This window comes from Podarcis liolepis, assembly GCF_965112155.1.
Source record: "Podarcis liolepis genome assembly, chromosome: 2".
Taxonomy (NCBI): domain Eukaryota; kingdom Metazoa; phylum Chordata; class Lepidosauria; order Squamata; family Lacertidae; genus Podarcis; species Podarcis liolepis.
The window spans coordinates 126,588,875-126,608,485 of NC_139555.1; the positions used below are offsets into that span (position 1 = coordinate 126,588,875).

The 19,611-nt window shown below is 52.7% G+C and overlaps 2 protein-coding genes across 6 annotated transcripts in view; both read right to left on the minus strand.

The window, feature by feature from the left end:
* Positions 1–19,611, minus strand: part of LOC310701389 (uncharacterized protein) — a 171,060-nt gene that overhangs the window by 94,630 nt on the left and 56,819 nt on the right. The window lies entirely within an intron of this gene.
* LOC310701741 (H-2 class II histocompatibility antigen, E-S beta chain-like) lies at positions 1,974–19,047 on the minus strand. 5 transcript variants are annotated; one of them, XR_014523097.1, is made up of 7 exons: positions 18,795–19,047; positions 16,631–16,900; positions 6,077–6,358; positions 5,846–5,956; positions 4,619–4,642; positions 2,768–4,082; positions 1,974–2,589 (listed from the first exon to the last, which is right to left on the minus strand). XR_014523097.1 is itself a non-coding variant. In XM_083493058.1 (6 exons), exons 1-6 carry the CDS (start codon positions 19,030–19,032, stop codon positions 4,069–4,071), a joined length of 939 nt encoding a protein of 312 aa, XP_083349184.1. In that variant the 5' UTR covers positions 19,033–19,047; the 3' UTR covers positions 1,974–4,068. The 5 variants fall into 5 exon arrangements, 4 of the variants coding, with proteins under 4 accessions (XP_083349184.1, XP_083349182.1, XP_083349185.1 ...); XM_083493058.1 differs by having other exon boundaries at positions 1,974–4,082; XM_083493056.1 differs by having other exon boundaries at positions 1,974–4,082; positions 5,846–5,972.

A 19,611-nucleotide genomic window follows, 5' to 3' on the forward strand; every position in this document is an offset into this window, starting at 1 on the left:
AGACAAAGAAGGAAAGAAAAAAGAAAAAAAAATACAATATATAAACAATGCAAAACACAACCTAAACTCAAAAACTAAACACATTAAACTAAACTAAACTAAACAAACCCCACTATACTAAACAAACCCAACTCCCTAACCTTAGCCCTAAATGAAATAAAACAAAAACAATTAAAAAAATACATCCTCTCTTTTCCGTACTCTATCTTTCATTCCCTTGTTTCCTCGACCTCCTCTCACCTCCCTTTTTGTATTCCACTTCTTTTAATTGTTTCAGCAAATCCTTTCCATCTTTCTCCATTTTCTATCATATTGTAATTAACTCCTCATAACATTTCTGCTAAGCCCATAAAAAATCATTCCACCATTTTTCTATCACTCATTAATTTTACCATAAGTCTATATATAAACTTTAAATTTTCCAATCTTCTTCCACCATCTCCTCTCCCTGGTTTCAGATTCTGCCAGTCCTTTCCGTCACCTCCATAGAGTCCATCAACCTGGTGATCTTATGTCCGAGGCTCTTAACTCTTTTCCAAGTCCCTTCTGCAGGTCTTCTTCATTTTCTTTAATGCTAAAGAGCAAATCTCGGGGAAACTCCAACCTGTCAATCCTTTTCTTCCTTCTGAACAGATCAGCCAAATTTCCATAGTTAAAGCTACAGTCCATAAAGTATTTCAGAGCATATTTCAAGATTCCTCCAAGTCCAAAGGCCCCCAAAACTTCAATCTCCTCCAGGCCCGAGTCCATGTCCCAAAAGTCAGTTAATCCCTGCATAGAGGGATCTTTCCAACTTTCCTTCTTTCGTCCAAGCCGGGGTCCGTTCCTCAGAGTCTGACTTTTCCTAGATTCAATCATAAAAGGCCTCAACTTCGGCCCAGTATACCTGAAGGAGCGTCTCCACCCCCATCTTTCTGCCTGGACGCTGAGGTCCAGCGCCGAGGGCCTTCTGGCGGTTCCCTCATTGCGAGAAGCAAAGCTACAGGGAACCAGGCAGAGGGCCTTTTTGGTAGTAGCGCCCGCCCTGTGGAACGCCCTTCCATCAGATGTCAAAATGATAAACAACCACCTGACATTCAGAAGACATCTTAAGGTAGCCCTGTTCAGGGAAGTTTTTAATGTATGATATTTTAGTGTTTTTTGGTTTCTATGGAAGCCGCCCATAGTGGCTGGGGAAACCCAGCCAGATGGGCGGGGTACAAATAATAAATTATTATTATTATTATCAACTTATAGTCCTCAATTTGCTTCTGTAAAGCCACGGATCTCTCTTGTACTACTTGATGTTCAACTTTATGTTCAACAACAGCAGCATTCTCCTTCTCCTCCACCATTTGTCCTGCCAAAATGGATTCCTGTACCAAGTCCTGAATTATTTCTGTGTTGATGTTCGCTTTTTGACTCAAATTAGTCACTTTCTGTTCCAATCGGGAGATGGTCTGAACCTACAGAAGGGTTTAAATAAATGAACAACCAAAGGTGTAAAAAGTGTCAGAACCTGCGTTCGACCGAGCTCCTCTGGAATCGCCTCCGACATGATTAACGACCTGAGCCTCTGATAAGGCTCCAGGCAGATTCCCATTACGCAGAGTTTCAAAGCAGCAGAAGTGATGAGAAGTTTGAGCTACATTGCTAGGTTTTGTTTTCCAGCCTACGCAGACAGAAAAGAAATACATCCTCTCTCTGTGAGAGACAGAGAGCAACTGAAAAACAAAGGAACAGGAAACCGTAACATCACATCCGTCTCCTGTCTTCCGTGAGACTTCCAACAGCCTGGAATCTCTGGAATGTAAACAGAGCCCTGTGACTCCAAGAGCACTGCACAGTGGCAACACCCAGAGACCATCAAAAACCACCTTTTCACAGGTGAAGTTGTGTGGAAATGGGCAGATTTTCCCACTCCAGGATGGACAAGTGAAGCACTCTGTGAATATTGACCTTTAATTGAAGGAAACAGTTCAAAGACAACAGAGGGAGGTTGAGGACAATCTTTATTGGTGCAGCTCAGAGCAAATCATCCCAAGGCTTAACATCGTTATCACCACAAAATAGCTGAATCTTTACAGAGCAATTAAGAAGCCAGCAGCTCAGTGGAGATAAAAGCATCAGGGCAAAAGGAGATGGGCTGTCCCTGGAAGTGGATCCAGTTGTAGATAGGTAGTGGAGTCATGTTGCGAGGGAGGGGGTAAAGAGAGATTGAGGAGGAATAATAGGGGTGTGCACATTTAATTTATTGTCATATTGGGGGGGGCGGCACCCCTGAATTCCTGGAACCAGTAATGGGTTGAATCAAGGTTTCTGGATCTCCAGATCTAGCAGGGATTCAAAAGCTGGAATACTGATAATGGCTGCTAAGAATGAGCCATGAAGAAAGCGGGGGGAGCCCCACCCTGAGGTCCAAATTAGTGAGCAGGGACAAGAGTTTTGAGGATTTCAGTTGCTGTGGCCTGATGTGGGGGGGGGGGAGGTTTCAGTCTGTCTGCAGCAAGCTGGAAGGAGAGTTTCGGAACATGGCTGGTGTCTGTCTGAATCGAAAGTTGCTTTGGCTAGGAACCTCTTGGGGTTTTGATGCTGTGAGCCCATCATAGACTCAGGATGTACCGTATTTTTCGCTCTATAACACGCACCTGACCATAACACGCACGTAGTTTTTAGAGGAGGAAAATCCGTAGGCATGCCACCCGTAGGCATTCCCTCCATAACACGCACAGACATTTCCCCTTACTTTTTAGGAGGAAAAAAGTGAGTGTTATGGTGCAAAAAATACGGTATATATGTGTGTCAATAAACCATATAACCTAAAGACACCAGAGTTTTCACTGCACCTCATTTCCTGCACCCCTGGAACCTCACACCACTCAAAGATTGGGGTGGGGTGTATCAATAGTTGGGTAATGCCCACTTTGATAACGAGGAAGTTGTTGGGACTAATTTGCAACAAGGGGAAACGGGTCTTTGACTCCTATTTTCTCCAGAAGGCAGGTCCTTCCAAGAAGGGGCTTGCTGAAAGTGAGTCAAAGTTTACGAGGAAAACTTACGGGGAAATTCTGTGAGCTCCAGATCCTATCATGTGCCTTTCCAGGAAAGCATGCATTGCTAGTCTGACTGCACTTTAAGTATCGTACACAGAAGGGCAGCTGCTTGGAGTGTAGAAGGTTCAGTCCCCGAAACGTTCAAGAAGAGCTAGAAAGACTCGCCCTCTGAAACATCAGTTGAGCCACTGCCAGTCAGTGTGGGCATATGGGACCAGATCTAGTGGAAAAGCTGCTGAGCCAGAGGGACTCGGTCTAAGGCAGTTTCCAGTGACCCTGTGTTCCCAGGTCACCCAAGGGGCAGCTGGGAGGGGGGAGCCATCTTAGTCCACAGCAAGAAGAGCAACAAAGGAAGTGGGTGTGGGGTACCTTCTCCAGCCCAAGGGCCACGTCCTCTTCTGGGGAACCTTCTGGGGGCTACACTCCAATGGTGGGCAGGAGCAGAGCATCAAAGGCGAGTGTGAAGCTTTCACAGGAGACCAGTCTCTGCACAAGCTCACCCCCCCCCCTCTCCATCCTCCGTCAAGGCAAGCAAGAAACATGATTGAAGGACAAATCCCAGCCAGGCAAAGAGTCTGAAGGAAGGGGCAACACAAGGCTGTGGAGAGTCCCAGGGGCCACATGTAGAGGTTTGGGAGGCCACATGGGACCCCTCCCCAATTCAGTTATGAGGCTCCCCATCAGGGCTTGAAGGACCAGTCCTGGCAGTCTGACGAGATTCATGGTTGTTTTCAGGGACAGCTCAGGCTCCTCCAGGGAGATTCAAAGCACAAATTCTCTAGCAGAGAGGTGCAAAGAAGGAATCAGGTTGCCATAACTTGCAATCAACAAGCGGAAAGGGAAACAGAAAAAGAAACTTTCCCCAAATGACAAGCAAGCAACAGAGGTGGGGGAGGGGTGGACACTGTCGTTCTTGATCTGTGACTCCTTCCATCTACCTTCCAAGCAGGTTTCCACCTCTGAGCATGGACAGAGGGCAACTGGCAGGAAGAACAGAGCTTCTCCACATCCCCGGATCCTGATGGAGCAGCGAAGTCTAACTGATGAGTCCTGCATACAGAGGAGAGAGAGACAAGCCCATCAGTGTGGGGTGAGGAATGGGGAGAAAGGGGTCGAAGAATCCCTGGCAAGATTGGGGGGACACTCAACAGAGCGGCCATCAGATATTGTGAATTACAATTCCCATCGCCTCCAGTTATGGGCCTGACAGGGGGGCTCTGAGGAGGGAAGGAGGCAGAGGGAGGGAGACTTGGCTGGCTTTGGCAGGGGAGAAGAGGAGGTTCAGAAGAGACCAAGGAGATCTGTCTAGATCAGAAATGGGGAACCACGGACCCTGGACCAAATGTGGCCAAATGCCAGCCCTGCTCTCTTCATGGTCTCTGCTTGACTGTCTCCAGGTGGGACATTCCCCTGGAGACCCCCTTCCAGGACATGATATCGGAGTGTGTGCATCAGGGGGTGGATTGATCCATAGAAAGCCCCTCCCCCCTGTTCTACAAGGAAGCCATGGCGGGGGCTCACCAAGCAGCCAGGAGAAGGGGGTTGGGGGAGGAGGGGGAGGATGGAAGGGCAGAGAGGAAAGTTACCTGCAGGCTGAGGAACAGCTTGCCCTGGGAGAGAGAGAAAAGAACAGAAGGATTCAGTCAGCACCAGATATCCCCTGAAATAGCTTCTCTGGGAATAACCTCCCCCCCCCCCCCCCAAGATCAAGATGACACACTCCAGGCACAGCTAGGAACTTTCCCCTTCTCATTCTGTCCTAAGGAGTATGAGGGGGTGAAAGAAGAGTCTTTGTAGGAAATAAATATTTCCTTCCCAATACAGAACATCTTGCCAACTAATCTCTTTCCCATTACCCAATACCCCCACCCCACAAACCCTCCCATATTCCCTTATCTGCCTCCTTTGGGGCTCTTCATTGCCCAGTTGTTGATTTATTTCAGAGACACAAACAGCAAAAGACCCAAGGGAGATGAATTCCACCTCTTGACTGTAAGTGTCTCAAAGGCCCTTCGCTCAGCAGGGAGAGAGAGCCTTTGACTTACTGCTGGGACCAGGAAGTCAGACTCTTAAGAGATCCTGCAGGTAATTCTAGCCCTGGAGCCGTTTATGTGATAAAATGATACTCTATTCATAAAATAAAATTTCCTATTTGCTAGATAAGCAAGGGTTAAGGCACACAGAATCTCCTGTAAAAATCCTAGACCGCATTCTGTCAGGTCATATCCTCTTGTTTGCACAGGGCAGGAAGAGAACAATAGGAACATATTCGTTAATACTTCCTTCCTTTCCCTCAACTCTCTACCATCTTAGCTAAGACTACCAATTTTTATTTTAATGCAACTTAGCAGTATTAGTTGGCATGCTATTTTATGCTGTGTATGTTGCCTGCAATCAAATGTAAATAAACATTTCTTTTCATTTATCTGTAGATGTATGGTTCATTCTCTGCAATGTGGGATGAAGAGGGGGAGGTCATCCAATCCCAAATTTAATTCCTAATTACTAGGTGCTGGGACCAGGAAGCTGCAAAACATCTCTGTCCTTACTCTGCTCAAAGGCTTCAGAGCCAGAGATGCTTTTGAATTTCACCCTCATATGTTGGATAGGATTAGGTCTGAATCTACAGGTTTAAACCTCAGACCATCTCCATAAGAGCTGAGGCTCCATTGGAGACACCCAGAGGGACCTCCTAGGAGTGGAGAAGGAACAGAACCCTCTCCAGAGCCTCTGCCTAAGAAGAGGAGGGGAGCCTGGAGCCCAATCCAGCCCCACACCCAACCCTCCCTCTCCCCCTGGCACCCCACCCTCACCTTTCTTGTTCTTCAGGTAAAGGGCGAGTCCAGTGGCCCCAAAGACCAGCCCCAGCACAATCCCCACAATCCCCGTCCACATCTTGCTCCTGGCAGAGTCCGACTGTGGCTCTGAAGGAAGAAAAAGCTGTGAGTGAGGAAAGGAAGGCCTGGGATCAGCCCCCCCGAGGGGGGAGCAACCCACCCAGCCCCCCAGGAATGCCCCCCACTCCCAGTAGGAAGGCGTCCTACCCCATTGCACCGTGACGGGGCCTTCGAAGCTGGCATGCTCCACCTGGCAGGCGTAGACGTCTCCACGTTCTGGCTTTGTCTCCAGCATCACCTCAATATGGAAGGTCCAGTCCCCGTTCCGGATGAGGTCCGTGGTCCACACTTTGGGCTCCTCCTTCCCGTTCCTGAACCACTTGATCTCGATCCCCGCAGGGAAGAAGCGGTTCACGGTGCAAATCAGCAGAGTGTTGTGTGGTGAAGATTCAACGTTGTCTGTGGGGGTGATCTTCACCTTGGGCTGGACTGTGGGAGGGAGGCAAGGGAGATGTGGAAGGAAGGTCAGAGATTTTGGCAGGGAGGGACCTGGAGGCTTCAAGGGAGGGAGGAGAGGCCACAGTTAACGTAGGAGGGGGCTAGCCAGGGTGAAGCCTCTAGAGGGGGGCAACTGAGGCTTCCAGCTTGCAGGGGGGGCCCTTTCTCTGACCGCAGCCTTAAACTGCCTTTACTACTCAGAAGTCCCACTGAATTCAATGGAGCTTACTCCCAGGTAACTGTGTAAAGATTCTGCAGTCTTATACTGCAATCAAGCATTTTTACTCAGAAGTAAGACTTACTCTCTGGTATGTACCTGATCATTATCACTGCCAACCTAGCAGTTCGAAAGCACGTCAAAGTGCAAGTAGATAAATAGGTACCGCTCCGGCGGGAAGGTAAACGGCGTTTCTGTGCGCTGCTCTGGTTCGCCAGAAGCGGCTTAGTCATGCTGGCCACATGACCCAGAAGCTGTACGCCAGCTCCCTCGGCCAATAAAGCGAGATGAGTGCCACAACCCCAGAGTCGGCCACACTGGACCTAATGGTCAGGGGTCTCTTTACCTTTACTTATGTACCTGATCATTATCACAGTCTATTTTATTATTTATAACAACAACAACAATTTATTATTTATACCCCGCCCATCTGGCTGGGCCTCCCCAGCCACTCTGGGCGGCTTCCATAGAAACCACAAATACATTAAACTATCATACGTTAAAAACTTCCCTGAACGGGGCTGCCTTAAGATGTCTTCTGAATGTCAGGTAGTTGTTTATCGCTTTGACATCTGCTGGAAGGGCGTTCCACAGGGCGGGCGCCACTACTGAGAAGGCCCTCTCCCTGGTTCCCTGTAGCTTTGCTTCTCGCAATGAGGGAACCATAGAATCATAGAATCATAGAGTTGGAAAAGACCACAAGGGCCATCGAGTCCAACCCCCTGCCAAGCAGGCCCTCGGCGCGGGACCTCAGCGTCCGGGCAGAATGATGGGGGTGGAGACGCTCCTTCAGGTATACTGGACCGAGGCCGTTTAGGGCTTTAAAGGTCAGCACCAACACTTTGAATTGTGCTCGGAAACGTACTGGGAGCCAATGTAGGTCTTTCAAGACCGGTGTTATATGGTCTCGGCGGCCGCCCCCAGTCACCAGTCTAGCTGCCGCATTCTGGATTAGTTGTAGTTTCCGGGTCACCTTCAAAGGTAGCCCCACGTAGAGCGCGTTGCAGTAGTCCAAGCGGGAGATAACTAGAGCATGCACCACTCTGGCGAGACAGTCCGCAGGCAGATAGGGTCTCAGCCTACGTACCAGATGGAGCTGGTAAACAGCTGCCCTGGATACAGATTTGACCTGTGCCTCCATGGACAGCTGTGAGTCCAAAATGACTCCCAGGCTGCGCACCTGGTCCTTCAGAGGCACAGTTACCCCATTCAGGGCCAGGGAATCCTCCACACCTGCCCGCCTCCTGTCCCCCCAAAGCAGTACTTCTGTCTTGTCAGGATTCAACCTCAATCTGTTAGCCACCATCCATCCTCCAACCGCCTCCAGACACTCACGCAGGACCTTCACCGCCTTCTATTATTATTATTATTATTATTATTATTATTATTATTATTATTATTATTTACAGTCATGATATTCCTTAGAATTCCTCAAATTATCTACTACTCTCTGAGGAGATCTACTTAAGGGTGAATGAAAGCCAGATACACACACAAACAATTTTACTATTTGGAGAGACTATCTCTTCTCCAGCCTCTTTTTATGCCCTTTATGAACAAATGTGTCAAGTTTTGTGTGTGTATGCAAATGCACATGGGGTGTGTGTGACAAAAATGGGTCTTTGCCCAGGTGACAGAAAGCCTAGGTTGCCCCCACCCAGGACAGTCAGTCAATCCTACGCTCCCAGCCCCCAACTTCCCACTCCCACCAGTGGGATCTCTGACCCCCCCAATCTACCCAAAGTCAGCCCAGTTTCCCCAGTGTCAGGCTGCGCATTCCGCAAACTGGGGGTTCCTGGGATGCCCCTCCCCTTCCTAGGACACTTTCCATCCTTCTGTCTCATTTCCGAGTCCTGGGAATCTCAGGAGTTTGTCCTTCCTTCTTTCCTGGCAAACAGGATGATCTTCAGAATTCACTGCACAGTATCCTTCACTTAACACTACAATGGTCTCCTCAGTGTTTCCCAAACTTGGGTTGCCAACTCTTTCTGGACTACAATTCCCATCCTCCCTGACCACTGGTCCTGCTCGCTAGGAATGATGGGAGTTGCACAAAGACAGATGAGGTTCTTGTGCCTTTTAGAGCTGAGTGGAAGGCAGAAATTCAACAGGTTAAGCCCTTTTTCTCCTGTAGAAATGCAATTATTGGGAAAGCTTCACCTGTTCACATTGGGAAAGCTTCACCTGTCAGACATCTGTATATATGTGTGTGTGTGTGTGTGTGAGAGAGAGAGAGAGAGAGAGAGACCACCAATTTATTTATGGGCCCTTCACTCCAACTGAAAAACAGCACATCAATTTGTGTGTGATATAGAGCAGATGTTATGCAAATCCACACACACCCCACACAAGTGATTATAGTAATTTTCCTTTCAATATACTTTTGATTTAGGGATGATCCCTGGAGAACGGGGGGGGGGGGTTGGGGGGGGGAGCCTGGTGGCTGAAAACAGTAATGAGTGGGTGGGAAGGAAATGGACCATGTTTATAATAATAATTATTTAATCCTGAATGTGTGTGATTTTGAGATTGTGGGGTTAATTGCTAAACACCCCCCCCCCCCCGATTTAAACACCTCGATTCCCTGGAAAACCTGGACATATGGCAGCCTGACCTGAATCCATGTCAGGAGTGCAAGAAATGACATGCTAAGGTGTCACAATTATTAATTGAGTGATGTCCAAATAACATCATTTTGTACTTTAATAATGTTCAGGATTTCTGCTTGAAATGCGCTCTCTCTGCTCCCCTGAAAGGCTGCCTATTCCCCCCTTGCAGCCCCCCACTCTAATGCAGTTCAGTGTTGGACATTGTCCTGGGTTCAAATCCCCCCTGGACCCTGAGTCTCCTGGGTTTCCCTGGCCAGCCCCTCCCCTCAGCCTGGCCTCCCTCACAAGGTCGTTGTGGGGGTGGAGAGAGGAGAGGGAGAACCAGAGACATCACAGGCAGTAAAGGAGGTTTAGGGAAGTTTTTAATGTTCTATTGTGCTTTTAATTCTGTTGGGAGCTGCCCAGAGTGGCTGGGGAAACCCAGCTAGATGGGTGGGGTATAAATAATAATAATAAATAATAATAATAATAGTGTCAGGGGTTTAGGAGCAGAGGCACGGGCAAGGGAGGAAACAGAGAGCGAAGGGGAGGAGGCAGAAGAAAAGATGAGTGATGACGACGACCCGAGATCTCCTAGTCTTTCCAGTGAATCAGAGGATTCACAGAAAGGAGCACCAGTGGCCAGGGCAAGGGGGGAGTCTAGGGGGGCACCCCAGGAAGATAGAGCCAGAGGGGACTCAGGGGGGAGCAGCTGGAAATCGGGACCAGCGTCACCGCCAGGAAGCAGGGAAGAGGAAGGGAGCCAGGGGGGAAACGCTGGCAGCTCACCACAGGAGGGAGGACATGAGTCAGGAGTGGCCACACCTCCATCGGGGAGCGAAGAAACGGTTAAGAGGAAAGTGGAAGGTTGGGCGCGCGCGCCAAGTTCAAATGCAGAGGAAGGCGGCGCAGTAAGCAGCCCCGAAAGGGAGCCAGGTCCTAAAGCCCAGCGCAAGGAGGCAGGAGGGTCCGGGTCAGCGTCAGAAGAATCCTGGAAGGAAGAAGCCCCGGGGGGTAGAGGGACCCAGAGGAGGACAGTCAGGAGGAAAAGGTGGAGCAAGGCTAGGATATTAAGTTGGTGCACACGGGGCGGAGACTCAGACGGAGCTTCGCCGATCTAGCTACTAGACGTAGAGTTGCGCGCAGCAGCGTGAGAATGGAAACTGTAATTCAATAAAGACTTTTACTTAATGATCGCTGGCTAGCGTGATCCTCTGTGAGCTAGGATCTTCAAGCAGCTCTGACAGTAAGCTCCGTCTCCCGATTGTGGGCATCTACAGCCTCGAGGAGGGGAGAGAAACAGGTGCCTACTAGCGAGCTCACGAACGGCAGACGACATGACGGCTGAGCAGCAGATAGAGGAACTCAGAAAAGCAGTGGCACAACTGAACGCCGAGGCTCTCGCATCCAGGAAGAGAGAGGAGGAGGCAGCTGCCGCCTGCAGGGATCTCCAGGTCAGGTTAGACGTGCTGACAAAGCAGACACCCCGGCAGGAGGGAATTGGGTTGGCGAGACGGACAGGCGGGCTGGTCTCTCACTTCGATGGGAACCTGCAACAGTATCCCAACTTTAGAGCCGACGTACTGTGCGCACTGCAACTGCTGCATAAAGACTTTAGAGATGAACAAGAGAGAGTGGGGTTCATCATGTCCCATTTGCATGGGGATGCGAAAGCATGGCTACGCAATTTATGGAGAGATAAGGATCCGGCGCTCCAGAATGCAGATGCCTTTATTAAAGCGATGGATGGGTGTTTTTTATCAAGTATTGACGTGGATCTTGCACGGAAGGAGGTGCATGGGCTGAGACAAGGGAGGGCCAGCGTCAGGCAGTATCATGCCCGCTTTTTCGCCTTGGTCAGTGCCCTGGAATGGGACAGAGATTCGGCTCCTGTAAGAGACCTCTTTTGGGAGGGGCTGCACAACTCGATTAAAGATGAGATCGCGAGGGGGGAGAGACCCCGAACCACCCAGGAGGTCGTTCAGAGGGCGCTGGCAGTGGGGGTGAGGCTGGAAGAACGTCCGTGGACCAGGGACGAAGGGCGTGGAGGGCGCGAACCAGCCAGGGGCCCCTCCTTCCTTCCCAGAGAAGCAGCGCGGGCGCAATCCACGCCTCCGCCAGGAGGAGGAGCCGAACCTATGGAGGTTGGAGGTGCAAGGGCTCAGTCAGCAACCAGAGCCCTAGCACCGGCAGCAGTGAAAGCGAAGCCTCCTAGAGGGAACAGGAAGTGTTACGTCTGTGAGGAGCCAGGGCATATGGCAAAAGAGTGTCCCCAGAGGCTCCACAAGCTTACTGCAGCCTCGGCAATGGTGACTGCAGCACCGCAGCAAGGGGGACCACAGCAGGGAAACGACGCAGTCTGGCTGGAGGAAGAGGCCCTGGGGCCCAGCCAGACGTGTTAGTGACGCAGTCCCCAGAGGTTTTACAGCCCGTGAACCCCCTCCCGCCCAAACCAGTGGTGAGGCTCAACGCATCTCTCCAGCTGCCCAATGGAATCACCACTGACGTGCCCATCACAGTTGACTCGGGCAGCAACGCGGACTTTATAGGGCAGGACTTTGTCGACAAGCACGCTATACAGTTGCTGCCGGCCACACTGCCCCTGCAGGTTGTCACGGTGGATGGCAGGGAGTTGCTAGGGGGGCAAGTGGTGAAGCAGACGCCGCCCATGGCGATGCGACTTGGAAATCACAAAGAAATCATCAGCTTCAATGTCACTCAACTATCGGATACGCCCATTGTATTGGGAATGAGTTGGCTGGACAAGCACAGCCCAACGCTGGCTTGGTACCAGAGGCAGCTGATCTTCGGCTCTTCCTTTTGTGCTGAACACTGCATCGTGCCCCGGCAGGAAGGAGAGGAAGAGGAGTCACAGCTGCTGCTAGGCACGCTGCAAGCGATTCCCCACAAGTACGCAGAATTTTTGGAAGTTTTCTGCGAGAAGGAGGCGGACAGGCTGCCCCCTCACAGACCATATGACTGCAAGATTGACCTGCTGCCGGGGGTGGCGCTGCCTAAGGGGAAACTGTATTCCATGTCAGAGGACGAGCTGCAGGAACTCAAACAGTTCATAGATCATAATTTGGAGCGCGGTTTCATCCGAGAGTCCAAGGCAGCGGGGGGCAGCCCAGTATTCTTTGTTAAAAAGCGAGACACGCCCCAGAAAAGACTGGTCGTGGACTATCGCATTTTAAACAATGGGACCAAGCCGTCGGACTTCCCCATGCCCCGAATCGACGACCTCCTGGCGAAGGTGCGGAAGGGAAAAGTGTTCACCAAGTTAGACCTGCGAGGGGCGTACAACCTCATTCGTATGCGGGAGGGAGATGAGTGGAAGACGGCCATGTTCACGCCACTGGGTACCTACGAATACAGAGTTATGCCCTTTGGATTGCAAAATGGCTCCCATGTTTTTCAAGCTTTCATGCATCACGTGTTGGCGGGACTTCTCTACAAGACGTGCGTCTGTTTCTTAGATGACATCCTGATCTTTTCGGAATCGCAGCAGGAGCATGACAGACACGTCAAGGAAGTGCTGACCAGACTAAAGCAACATAGGCTCTACGCCAAGCTGGAGAAGTGCCAATTTGACGTGACGGAGGTGGATTTTCTGGGCTACAAGTTGTCTGACAAGGGGCTCGCCATGGACAGCGCCAAGGTTCGCGCGGTATTGGATTGGAAGAGTCCACGCAACCGGAAGGAAGTCCAGAGGTTTGTCGGCTTTGCGAACTTCTATCGCAAGTTTATCAAGGGCTTCGCGATGCAGACAGCGGCCATCACAGACACGCTTAGCTCCAAGAAAAAGAAGTTCGTTTGGACAGAGGAGGCGGAGCAGTCCTTTCAGGCACTCAAGCGTCTCTTCGCGTCGGAAGAGCAGCTGCTTCACGTCAACCCCAGCAGGCCGATGAGGGTGGAGACAGACGCCTCGGACAGAGCCGTGGGGGCGGTCCTGCTGCAAACGGACCAGCAGGGGGTGTGGCGACCGGCAGCGTTTTACTCCAGGAAGCTCAGCAAGTCCGAGCAGAACTACACCATCTGGGACAGGGAGTTGCTGGCCATTCATGCAGCGTTCAAAGCGTGGAGGCACTTCCTGATCGGCGCCAAGCACACGGTGCAGGTTTGCACGGACCACAAGAATCTGGAGCACTGGCGCACGGCACAGTTCCTAAACCAGAGGCAGATACGTTGGGCGGAGTTTTTTGCGAACTTCGACTTCCGCATAGAGTATGCCCCGGGGGACACTAACATCATGGCGGACGCCCTCTCCCGTAAGCCACAGTATCTGGAGGACGCAACGCCAGCGGCCGCCATGCACATCTTCGCACCAACAGTATGGGCGTGCGCCGCGGCCACTGTGGACCTGGAGGCGGTGCGACGAGCGTTGCAGGATGACTCCTTCGCGCAAGCAAAGATGGCAGAGGTGCAAAGGGGCACGGCTGCGGCCGACGGTTTCCAGCTACGAGATGGTTTGCTCATCCGTAAGGGGGCCATCTACGTGCCGGGAGACGACCTTCGCGCCAAGGTGCTGCAGCAGCTGCACGACGCGCCCACGGCCGGGCACTTTGGCAAGGAGAAGACGGTGGAATTAGTAGCCAGGGATTTCTGGTGGCCTGGAATGAGAGGGGAGGTCGCAGACTACGTGGCGAGGTGTGACACCTGCCAGAGGGCCAAACCAGTGCACAAACCGCCGGCCGGACTGTTGGAACCGCTGCAAACTCCGGTCGAACCTTGGGAAAGGGTGGCCCTGGACTTTGTCACGGATCTGCCCAGCTCGAGGGGCAAGACGGCAGTGCTGGTGGTGGTGGACCTGTTTTCCAAGATGGCGCATTTCATTCCGTGTGCTAAGGTGGCCACGGCGGAGCAAACCGCCAAACTGTTCATAGACCACGTGTTCAAGGTTCACGGTCTGCCACGGTCTATTCTGTCCGACCGGGGGCGGCAGTTCATCTCGAATTTCTGGCAGAAGCTGATGGGCTTCCTGAACGTCAAGATCAACCTGGCGTCGGCGAGACACCCGCAGACCAACGGGCAAGCAGAGCGGGTCAATGCCATCATGCAGCAGTACCTGAGATGTTATGCAAATCAACAGCCTGCGACGTGGGTGGATTACCTGCCGCTTGCCGAGTTCGCCTACAACAACACGAAGCACGTGTCCACGGGGGTCACGCCGTTCTTCGCCAACAACGGGAGGCACCCCAGAACCTTCCCGGGACTGGAAAGAATGGGGGAGGGGGAGCCGCAGACAGCAGATGCGTTCGCGTCGGAGCTGCAGGAAGTCCACGATCAGCTGAGGCGCCACCTGGAGCTGGCCAAACACGCATACAAGGTACAAGCGGACAAGCACAGAAGGGTTGGCGAAGAGCTCCACGTGGGAGACTGGGTTTGGTTAGCAGCCCACGCAGTGCCGGCCAGGTCGTTGGCCAAGAAGAAACTAGGGCATAAACAACTGGGGCCCTACCAAGTCGAAGAGCAGGTCAACCCGGTAGCTTTCAGACTGGCACTTCCGGAGGGTTCCAGAATGCATCCGGTATTCCACAGATCGGTGCTCACTCCCTACAAGGCACCGCACAGGTTCCAGGAACCCGGAACAGCGCCGAGTCCGGTCAGAGACAGAACAGGGCACGCGGGAGTGGCACAGAAGGAGCGCATCAACGAAGTCACGGAGATTTTGGACTCCAGATGGGGGGAAGAGGGGGTAGAATACTTTCTCGCCAAGGAGGGCACCCCGGCCAGTGCGAACAGCTGGGTGCCGGGCTACGCCTTGGACGAACCTCTCCTCAAAGACGAGTTTCATGCCCTCTTTCCCCATAGACCTATGCCAGCAGACTTTTTCGACGACTGGCTTTTCACGCCCACGCTTTCGGCCAGCACTTTCCGGGGGTTCGACTCGGACGAGGACCCGACACAAGACGTCCGTTCCCCGGAGGGGTCACCCTCGGGATCTGCATCAGAACCCTCGTATTGGTGGGACGATAGACCAGAGGAGCAGTTCCGCAGACGGTGGCTGGAAGGCCCAGGACGAGCAACACCGCCAGGAGGAAGTGAGGGAGAGACGGACATGGACGTTTTCGGGGACGACCCTGGTTTCGAGCACGGCGGCACAGAGATGGAAGCGGAGGTGACCGTTGTCGACGAGAGCAGGGAGGAAGACCCGCGAGACTTCAGATGGAGGCCCGCCACGGGAAGCGACCGATATCCGACGTTCGTCCCTTTGCAACAGCAGCCCCCAGCTCCGGCACCGGAAGGAGGGGAGGGGGGAATGGGGGGCTTCGAGAGGGGGGATGGATGTCAGGGGTTTAGGAGCAGAGGCACGGGCAAGGGAGGAAACAGAGAGCGAAGGGGAGGAGGCAGAAGAAAAGATGAGTGATGACGACGACCCGAGATCTCCTAGTCTTTCCAGTGAATCAGAGGATTCACAGAAAGGAGCACCAGTGGCCAGGGCAAGGGGGGAGTCTAGGGGGGCACCCCAGGAAGATAGAGCCAGAGGGGACTCAGGGGGGAGCAGCTGGAAATCGGGACCAGCGTCACCGCCAGGAAGCAGGGAAGAGGAAGGGAGCCAGGGGGGAAACGCTGGCAGCTCACCACAGGAGGGAGGACATGAGTCAGGAGTGGCCACACCTCCATCGGGGAGCGAAGAAACGGTTAAGAGGAAAGTGGAAGGTTGGGCGCGCGCGCCAAGTTCAAATGCAGAGGAAGGCGGCGCAGTAAGCAGCCCCGAAAGGGAGCCAGGTCCTAAAGCCCGGCGCAAGGAGGCAGGAGGGTCCGGGTCAGCGTCAGAAGAATCCCGGAAGGAAGAAGCCCCGGGGGGTAGAGGGACCCAGAGGAGGACAGTCAGGAGGAAAAGGTGGAGCAAGGCTAGGATATTAAGTTGGTGCACACGGGGCGGAGACTCAGACGGAGCTTCGCCGATCTAGCTACTAGACGTAGAGTTGCGCGCAGCAGCGTGAGAATGGAAACTGTAATTCAATAAAGACTTTTACTTAATGATCGCTGGCTAGTGTGATCCTCTGTGAGCTAGGATCTTCAAGCAGCTCTGACAAATAGTAATAATAAAAATCATTACTTCTATTATTGTTATTATTGTTTGTTGTTGTTATATTATTATTATTGTAAATACTGCAATTTTGTGTTGCAAGCCGCCCAGAGACCCACAGGTATAGGGTGGGAGGCGAATTTAATTAATAATAAATAACTAAACCAAGGCAGACACCCTCCATATTACAATACACGAAACGGGTTATGATGCTTCCAGGGACACAGAAACTCTGCCTCTGGAGTGGGGCATCAGGATAGGTCCCTTTATCTCTCTGAAAAGCAGGAGGGCGGGGGGGCAGGGAGGGGGCAGCAGCAACAGGGGCTTTGAGGGGAGAAAGTCCCGGGTCCACCCCCACCCCATTTTGGGTTCCTCCTTGGGCCCCGTTTCCCAAGACGCCCCCCCCTCTCCGATTCCTGACTCACTGCCCCGGGCCTGGGAGAAGGGCTCGAAGATCCCGTAGTTGTGCCGGCAGAAGCGATCCACGGCGGCCTTCTTGCCCCGCAGGAGGTCCTTGTCCTGGTTCCATGCCTTGACTGAGGGCTCCCCCAGTTCAGCCACAGCCACGTACTTCCCTCGGTCGCTGTCGAAGTAGGAGAGCTCCTGCCGGCCGAAGAAGTTCCTTTGTAGGAAGCGGACCCGCTGCGTCCCGTTGAAGAAGTGGCACTCGTTCTTCCCCTGGTACAGGAAATGCTCTGCGGGGGGGGGGGAGAGAATGAAATTGGGGGGGAAGGAGACTTCAGATTTCCGGTTGCCTCAAGGGCGCAGCTCCCACGATAGCAGATAGTTGCAGCTGCTGGGCAGGAGGGAGATGGTCCGTCTCTCTCCCATTCTCTCTCGTGTCACGTGATCCCATGGCGGGCGGGCGGGGGGAGGCTGAGCAGGGAGACACCCCCCCATCGCCTCCTCCCAAAGGAAAGGGAGAGAGCAATAGCGAAAGGCCGTTGTGGAAAGGGAGCCACAACCTCCAAGACCCTGGACCCCATGGGCGTAGCCAGGACTTGGGGGGGGGGTCGGAGAGAGAACAGACCTATCTGCTTTTATTTACTCATTTATTTGAGGGGGGCAACTGCTCCCTGCCCCCCATGGCTACGCCCATGCTTATCTCCCCCCTCCCCCCTTTTATTGCCCTCCGGGGCTGGAAGAGGAAATATTGGGGCTAGGAGAGAGACCAAGAAAAGGGCGAGATAGTGAGGAGGATGGGAGACGCTTCTCTGCTCTGAAGGAGGCTTCACTGCAACCCCCCTCCACGAGACCCCCCTCCGGCTGCGAGACACCCGGTTTCACTTTCGCTTTCCCTGCCAGAGCGCAGGAAGCGACGCCTATCTACGCAGGACCCATTTCAGCTCCCAGAGGTCCGGGGGGGGGGTGCGGGAGACTGGGAGAGGGGGCCTGCCGCGAGCGGGGGGGGGAGTTCAGGGTCCCCTTTTCCCCAGTTTTGCTGCCGGTGGCATGGGCATGGGCAGGGAGGGGCAGTTTACCCCCCCCCATGATATCAATAAACATCAATAAAAATACATAGCAAACTGAGGTTCCCCTCCTAACAAAAGTCCTGCCCCTCCCCAACAAAAATCCTGGCCACGCCCATGCCTGTGTTAGGAGCAGAAGAAAGGTATATTTATTTATGCGTTAAGTGGAATCCTTTATAGAGTTAATAATTGGTTACGACATCTCTTGGAAATGATGGGAGATAAATGGACTAATAATGATGAGGATGATTTTGAGAGGCAGGTGAAGAAGCGCTCAGGGCCAAATTCAGATGTGCTCCCCGCCCACCCCCCAAAAAGTTCCCTAGGGCTGCCTGCCATCAGCTGTCCTGCAGGAAGACTATTTAATGTGTGAATACTGTGGTTTTATTACAATTCATTTGAATGTTACTTGTAAACTGCTGGCGTAGGATTTTAATCCTAAAAGGTGGGATATAATTAATTGCAAGAAATAAATGCACTCTCTTTCCCAATCACAGAAGCCTGAGCTGCTCTTTGTCAGAGGGGGGAGTATTTCCCCTTCCCTCCTGCCCCTTTGCCCCCCTCCCCCTGTCCTGGAAGAAGCAAAGATCCCCCGTGGGGAAGCAAGGATTCTTCAACATCAACTTCGCTGAACTAAACTATGTTGTTCGGACGCCTGATTAACTACACCAGTCCTAACTTAAAAACAGAAAGTGTAATGCTAGTGGTCAACAAAAGAAGTTAAAAGATTCTCTCAAGGCACATCAAACAAAATGTAGTATAAACACCGACAACTGGGAAACACTGGCCTGCAAGTGCTCGAATTGGAAAGCAGCCTTGACCCAAGGTGTCATGGACTTTGAAGACACTCGAACTCAGGACTCAAGGGAGAAACGTGCTAAGAGGAAGGCACGCGTGGCAAAACCTCAAGGGACCAATCCCACACACACACACCCGGAAAAACCTCTGTCCCCACTGTGGAAGGACGTGGGGATCCAGTCCGTGGGGATCACGGACTGACTGTTAAGACGCTGTTCATGAAGACCATCCAGGAGGGATCTTCAAAGGAGCCCCACCGATGGGGGTCCCGCTAAGCGGAGTTTCCTCTTCCTTCTCCCCCCATGGTAGACTCTTTGCTCACCTGGAGGCGCCTCCACGCCCAGCCCCTCCGAAGCGGAGACCACCAGCGCCCCCATGCCCAGCAGGAGCCCCCCAAAGGCCAAAGGCGCAGCGCCGGAGCCCCCCATCCTTCTCTCTCCTTCGCCCCCCGAAGACTCCCAAATGGGACTTTCTCCGCTCAGCCCCGGGGGAAACTTCTGCCCAAGCCCCGCCCCCTCCCCGCGAGCGTCCAATCCGCCTCCGAGCCCAGGCAGCGTCATCGGTCGCCAGGCAGGGAACTCCTGGAAAAAGCATTCTCAAGGGCTCTCTCTGCTCTCGCTCGACCTGCAAGTTCCTCTTCTTCTGATCTCTCCATCGTTGTTGCGTCGCGTGTGAATCAAGATCTTCCCCAGAAAACCTATGGGGGGATATAAAGCTTAAGAGGAATCTGTCAGTTCCATCCAAAACTTTCCTTTGGCAGCAAAAAGGGGAATTTCAGACTCAAAAGAGCGAGATGCGCTTTTCTTCTGCTGCGTTTTAAGCAGCTAAACCTTCGTTCCTTCTTGTATCCGGAAAGAGAAAGGAAGTTTCAAGGGGGGAATAATTGTCTGCTGAGGGAGGGGGCTCCCCCTCTTCGCCCCCCCCAGCCTGCATCCCTGGCAGCCCCACAGCAAGGAGACCCCCTCACCCCAATAAAAGCCCCCCAGCTCCCCTTTGCAAGAAACATCCCTGGTGTCTGAGGATCCCCATGAAGAAACACAGGGGGGAGACAGAGAGGAGCCCCCGCAGCCCCTTCCCTGGAGGAGACCCCTCCCCTCTTGGGGAGATCCAGCCCCCCACCCCCAAATATCAGCTGCTGT